At 42.8% G+C, this 7,273-nt stretch overlaps 1 protein-coding gene across 1 annotated transcript; it reads left to right on the top strand.

The window, feature by feature from the left end:
• The first annotated feature begins 888 nt into the window (after positions 1–888).
• LOC107133594 (eukaryotic translation initiation factor 4B-like) lies at positions 889–3,221 on the top strand. The gene is given in 1 exon segment (XM_048796946.1): positions 889–3,221. A coding segment is annotated over 1 exon segment (1,839 nt). The 5' UTR covers positions 889–914; the 3' UTR covers positions 2,754–3,221.
• Positions 3,222–7,273: the final 4,052 nt, after the last annotated feature.

Raw genomic sequence — 7,273 nt, 5'->3', positions numbered from 1 at the left:
AATGTGATAATTAGTCATTAAACTATAAAAATTTATATATCCAAGGAGGTAGAATCTACAGATCTAGATATTTGGCTTTGTTGCACTTTCCAAATAAGATTCTAAATGGATGTCAGAGGTCCTGAGATTAGACTCCTCAGTGAGCTTTTAATGTCCCTGTTCCTCAGGCTGTAGATGAAGGGATTCAGCATAGGGATGACCACAGTGTACATCATTGAGGCCACTGTGTTGTTTTGGGGGGACTGTGATACAACTGATCCAAGGTACACTACAATGCCTGTCCCATAAAATAAGCTGCTGAGAGCCACAGCCGAGTCAGAATGGCCCCTGGCATTTTGCCAATACTATTGGTTGAGAGGCAAGCCAGTAAGATGATGACTTTTGAGTTCTCCCGGAGTTCCCGTTGAGTTCCAGTTGAGCTCTCACAGGGATTCCTGAAGAGTTCACATTGGTTGGGGAAGTACCGGAGGAGGGATTTCCGGTTGGTGGTTCCTGGAGGAGCCGCGTGGGTGGCATTCGGGAGAGTTCCCGGGAGCATGTGTGGAGTGTGCTGGTGGCATTCAGAAATAAAATTTGTTCCTGATTCAGTTGCTCCTGATTTGTGCCCAGCCAGACTGTGACATTTGGTGGCCCGTATGGGGAATGCCTGAAGCTCAGAGGTAAGTGAAATTGCTCGCCCCAAGGGAAGGCGAGAGAATGGCTGACCATTTCAAAAAACAATGTGTTCTTGTTTTGATTTGTTTTGTTTTTGTTTCAAGCTGCCTATCCCTAGAACTTTCTCAGGCAAACTGGGAAAAATGGTTGGCTCAAGGTTTGAAGTTGTTCGCCCCTGAGGAAGAGATAGAAATAGACCACAAATGCACATGTCAAGAAAATAGGAAAATTGCCTTTGCGTTCTCTCTCCCTCTCCCAACATGGTGGCCTCAGCAAAAAAGAAGAATAAGAAGGGGAGGACTATCTCCCTAACAGACTTTCTGGCTGAGGATGGGGGGACTGGTGGAGGAAGCACCTATGTCCCTAAACCAGTCAGCTGGGCTGATGAAACAGACGATCTGGAAGGAGATGTTTCAACCACTTGGCATAGTAATGATGATGATGTGTACAGGGCACCTCCAATTGACCATTCCATCCTTCCCACTGCTCCATGGGCTGCTCGGGAACCCAATATTGACCGGAGCTGTCTTCCCAAATCGCCACCCTACACTGCTTCTCTAGGGAACCTGCCCTATGATGTGACAGAAGACTCCATTAAGGAATTATTTAGAGGATTAAATATCAGTGCAGTGCGTTTACCACGTGAACCCAGCAATCCAGAGAGGTTGAAAGGTTTTGGCTATGCTGAGTTTCAGGACCTGGATTCCCTGCTCAGTGCCCTGAGTCTCAATGAAGAGTCTCTAGGTAACAGGAGAATTCGAGTGGATGTTCCTGATCAAGCACAGGATAAAGATAGGGATGATCGTTCTTTTGGCCGAGATAGAAATCGGGATTCTGACAAAACAGACACAGACTGGAGAGCCCGACTTGCCACAGACAGCTTTGACGACTATCCGCCTAGAAGAGGTGATGACAGCTTTGGTGACAAGTATCGAGATCGCTATGATTCCGACCGATATCGAGATGGATATCGTGATGGACCACGCCGGGATATGGATCTCTATGGGGGCCTGGATCGCTATGATGACTGAGGCAGCAGAGATTATGATAGAGGCTATGATTCCAGGATAGGCAGTGGCAGAAGAGCATTTGGTAGTGGGTACTGAAGGGATGATGACTACAGAGGAGGTGGGGACCGTTATGAAGACCGATATGACAGACGAGACGATCGGTCGTGGAGCTCCAGAGATGATTACTCTCGGGATGATTATAGGCGTGATGATAGAGGTCCCCCCCAAAGACCCAAACTGAATCTAAAGCCTCGGAGTACTCCTAAGGAAGATGATTCCTCTGCTAGCACCTCCCAGTCCAGTCGAGCAGCTTCCATCTTTGGAGGGGTAAAACCTGTTGACACAGCTGCTAGAGAAAGAGAAGTAGAAGAATGGCTACAGAAGGAGCAGGAGAAATTGCAGTGCCAGTTGGATGAGCCAAAACTAGAACGGTGGCCTAGGGAGAGACACCCAAGCTGGCGAAGTGAAGAAACTCAGGAACGGGAACGGTCAAGGACAGGAAGTGAGTCATCACAGACTGGAACCTCAGCCACATCTGGCAGAAGTAAGTCAGACCCTGATGCACGAAGGAGAGAGAGTGAGAAGTCTCTAGAAAATGAAACACTCAATAAAGAGGAAGACTGTCACTCTCCAACTTCTAAGCCTCCCAAACCTGATCAGCCTCTAAAGGTAATGCCAGCCCCTCCACCAAAGGAGAATGCGTGGGTGAAGCGAAGTTCTAACCCTCCTGCTCAATCACAGAGCTCAGACACAGAGCAGGAATCCCCCACAAGTGGTGGGGGGAAAGTAGCTCCAGCTCAGCCATCTGAGGAAGGACCCACAAGGAAAGACGATAATAAAATAGATGGAATGAGTGTCCCAAAAGGCCAAACTGGGAACTCCAGCAGTGGTACAGGAGATAGAGGGAACAAAGATCACTGGAAGGAGTCAGATAGGAAAGAGGGCAAAAAGGATCAAGACTCCAGATCTGCAGCTGAGCCAAAGAAACCTGACGAAAATCCAGCCTCTAAGTTCAGTTCTGCAAGCAAGTATGCCACTCTCTCTGTGGATGGTGAGGATGAAAATGAGGGAGAAGACTACACTGAGTAGACCTCTGCGTCCTGTGCTTTCTCCTAGTCTCTCCACCCTGGAACATTCAAGAGCAAATCAAACCTCTATCCAGACAAGACAAATAAAACTCACCATCTCCTGGAGACCTTTCTTAATTTTTTTTTTTTAAATGAAATGAAATTCTTTTGCATGCTGCTGCAGCCTTTAAAGTATTGAAGTTACCGGAGAATCGCCAATGTAGCCAGAGAGACAGAGACTACAGCTTTTTGATGGAAAAGTTGTTGTGTGTTCTTACAATACCATGCAGTTGCCTGTGTGATTAGTGCCTAGGGGCCTCCATTTAGAAGAAATGGTAATGACAGTGGTAAAATGTCTGGATTGGTTGGGCAGAAGGGGAGGTAGAGGTATAAGGAAGAGTGAGATTTCTACCTTTTAATTCTTATTCTATTGTGGCATGTATGAATTCTCAAACATTATCTGAATAAATTTTCCATCCTTGGAAAGGTAGATTTAGTCTCAAATTGTTTTAGTCTCCAGGAGGCTGCCAGCCCTTCTTCTTACTTTAATTCTGAGTTACTGGGGCCAGCCTAGGGGGGAATTCCTTTATTTTTTTACCCCCCAGGGGGGTAGTTGGGAGTGAGTCTACAGGCCACTAAAGAAGAGGACTGCTTGGGGACCAAAATAAATGGGGAAATCGTGGTTTGAAAAGCTTTTGAGAGGTGATGGATTAGTTTGCACTGGATAGTAGGTGTGACCTCCAGTAAACACTTTATTTCCTGAAGCAGGAAGCACTTAGGGTCATGGGAATTCCCAGTCTTTTGTGCATCCTGGTTTTGCCCTTTCTAAACCGCTATCCTTTTTAAAAGCTCAAATACATCCACATTCTGTTGAAACCTTGAAGCTTAAAAAAAAAAAAATCAGACTCTTGTCATCTCATGTTCTTCATACTACTTTCACCTCCCAAAAAGCAATCCATTTAATTCTCGGATCTGCTCTCTTAGGCATTTTACATCTCAGCCACTGGAAGCTGTGAACTGAGGAATCACTGCTTCTCTCAAACAAATCAGCTCCTTGATGTCTTTTGATTCTCATTCCTTCCCTCCATCCATGCCTGCTCCTGCTGCTTTGACCCCTCTTACAGATCAGACTAGTCTAGAATTGATGGTCTTGGGTGGTGAATAAGGATGGGTAAACAGAGACAGTTAAATTGGAAGACTTTCTTATGACTTTGGGGGTTTTTAACAAGTTTTCTTCTCTCCACTGAAATTCCACACCAGTGCTTGGATTTATAATGTGGCCTAGACCAATGTGTGGTTACTTTGGTTTTTGGAGTTTGTTTTTTTTTTATCTTCCTATGAGAGAATAAATGATAATGGAAAGAAAAAAAAAGAAAATAGAAAATTGATACAATGATTTTCGTTCCGCTTTTGTTTCATTCTGTTTCAGTTTTGTTTTCTGTTATCTTGTTGGGTTGCATTATTTTATAGTAGATTAGTAAAAAACAAACAGAAAGAGCGTTAAGTAAATTGTTAGAGGTTCAGACCATGGAGAAAGACATTTTAGATCAAGCAAAAGAGAAGGTCTCTCGAGCTAGTCAGACAGAGGAAGAAAATTTAAAGGAAAAGGGGCTATTAGGGAAAAAGCTACAACAGGAGGCTGCTACTAACACCATTCTATCACCAGAGGGCATAATTCAACCAACAGCTCCACCTATGGAGACAGCTGAGTGGCCCTCAACCCCTGTAGTTGATAGATGGGATCCTGAGACAGGACCTCAAAGATTAGCATGCCCTGTACTTGAGCAGGCAAGAGGGCAGCAAATTCACCCTGCTTTAGACTTCAAAACAATGAAGCAGTTAAAGGAGGCTGTAACAACCTATGGTCCCCAAGCACCCTTCACTGTAAGCATGGTCAAATCCATTACCAACTTGGACATGATGCCAGCAGACTGGGATAGCATGTGTAAATCTGTGCTAAATGGAAGACAATATTTGTTATGGAAGGTTGCCAATGAGGAATTTTGCATGGAGTTGGCTAGGCGAAATGCAGCATCCGGTTACCCTCAAAGAAATCTAGATATGTTGTTAGGAAAAGGACCTTATGAGGGTCAACGGCAACAAACTGAGTATGATCCCGCTATATATTCACAAATTGCTGCATATGCAGTTAGGGTATGGAAGACTTTACAAGGACATGGAGATTTACAAGGTCAATTATGTAAGATAATACCGGGAGCTAATGAACCTTATGCTGAATTTGTAGATAGGCTTATTCAAAGAGCTACCAGAGTTTTGGGGGATACAGAACAAGCAATGCCATTAATAAAACACCTGGCTTATGAGCAAGCAAATCATTGGTGCAGAGAGGTCATTAGACCATGGAAACATGGAGATTTAAACACATATATTAAATTATGTAGAGACATTAATGAACAAGGGCAAGTCTTGGTAGCTGCATTAAAACAGGTTTTGGTGGAAGGCCAAAAACATGCTACAATTGTGAACAAACAGGACATTTCAAAAGGAATTGCATCATAGGAGGAGGGTTTAACAAAACTAGGTATCAAAGGGGTTGAATACCGGGTATCTACCCACGATGCCATAGAGGGAGACATTGGGCTAATGAATGCCATTCTCAAACCACCATATAGGGTACTCCATTATCAAAAAACGGACAAGGACAAGGTGTTTACCGACAATATCATGGAGAAAGGCATCGGGCTCCATTGCCAAAAAATGGACAGAGGGGCCCAATGCTCCGGGGCCCACGACCACAATATACAGGGTACTGGAGGAATCCAGAAACACCATGGAGGAACCCAGCAACACCATCATGGTGGTGCACAGGACACATTATCCATCAGATCTCTCATCAGACGAATGAGAGGGAGCACAGGGTTGGATATCTGCGCCTCCGCCAGAGCAGTACTAACTCCAGAGATGGGAGTTCAAATCATTCCAACAGGAGGAAAAGGACCTCTTCCCCCAAGGAACAGTAGGCTTATTGTTAGGACGCAGTTCTTCTACTCTAAAAGGACTTATGATAAGTGCTGGGGTAATTGATCCCGATTATGAAGGTGAAATAAAAATTATAGCTAGTTCTCCAAAGGGTATATCAGTAATTTCACCAGGAGATAGAATAGCATAGTTATTAATAATACCCAGCCTACATGATAAATTTTCCAGTAGTACTATAGAATGAGGTTCCAGGGTATTAGGCTCCCCAGGTGTAGATTGGGCTATGCTGTCTAAATTTAGATTCTCGCCCAATGTTAAAACTAAATATTCAAGGACATGAATTTAATGGGCTATTTGATACAGGTGCAGACCTTAGCATCATCTCTCATCAAGAATGGCCGAAACATTGGCCATTACAACAAGCCACTCAAATGCTTCAAGGCCTAGGAGTGGCGATTCATCCCCAGAGAAGTGCAATGGTATTAGATTGGAAGGATCCTGAAGGATATGAAGGAACTATACAGCCATATGTATTGGATCATATTCCTATAAATTTATGGGGATGAGATGTCCTAGATCAATTAGGTTTGATACTAACAAATAACATCAATCCAAATGCACCCATTATTAGGGCTAGACAAGGTTTCAGGAAAGAAAAAAAAAGATTAGGAGAACAAGAACAAGGTATAGCAGCACCAATTCAAATAGATCAAGGAATAAATAGACATGGATTGGGTTTTCAGAAAGGGTCATTGAGACAATAAAAATTACTTAGAAATCAGAAAGACCAGTATGGGTTCCTCAGTGGACCCTGACTAAAGAAAAGATACAAGCATCCCATGACCTGGTCAAACAATAATTAGCGAAGGGACATATTCAACCTTCCATATCTCCCCAAAATACTCCCATTTTTGTCATTAAAAAAAATCTGGAAAATGGAGATTATTGCAAGGTGTAAGAGCCATTAACAATGAGATGGTTATTATGGGACCTGCTCAATCAGGGATTCCCCAGTTGTCTGCTTTGCCAAAAACCTGGTATGTTTTAGCTATAGATATTAAAGATTTTATTTTCAATTCCAATTCATCCTGAGGATAGTCCAAGTTTTGCATTTACTATCCCTGCACTGAATCATGAAGGTCCTGATCAGAGATATGAATGGAAATTATTCCCTCAAGGGATGGCTAACAGCCCAACTATGTGTCAAATTTATGTTAACAAAGCAAACCAGCCACTTAGAAATCAAAATCCTGAACTACAAATATTTCACTATATGGATGATGTATTGTTAGCACACAAAGATAAAAACACATTGCTAGAATGTTATGCCACACTTAAAAATTTATTAAAAAATACAATCTAGAGATAGCAATAGATAAAGTACAATTAAATTTTCCAATTAATTATTTAGGAGTTCTATTATCCTCAACCATGGTCCGTTCACCAAAAATTCAAATATGAGTAGATCAACTCGAATCACTTAACGACTTTCAAAAGTTATTAGGAGACATAAATTGGATATGGCCTTATCTAGGCATACCAACAGGAGAGTTGGGACCTTTATTTGATATCCTAAAAGGTCCATCAGATCCAAATTCACCC

Source organism: Marmota marmota, unplaced genomic scaffold (genome assembly GCF_001458135.2).
Source record: "Marmota marmota marmota unplaced genomic scaffold, marMar, whole genome shotgun sequence".
Lineage (NCBI taxonomy): Eukaryota > Metazoa > Chordata > Mammalia > Rodentia > Sciuridae > Marmota > Marmota marmota.
Note: the sequence above shows the minus strand (reverse complement) of the source record. Positions and strands in the feature narration are given on the sequence as shown.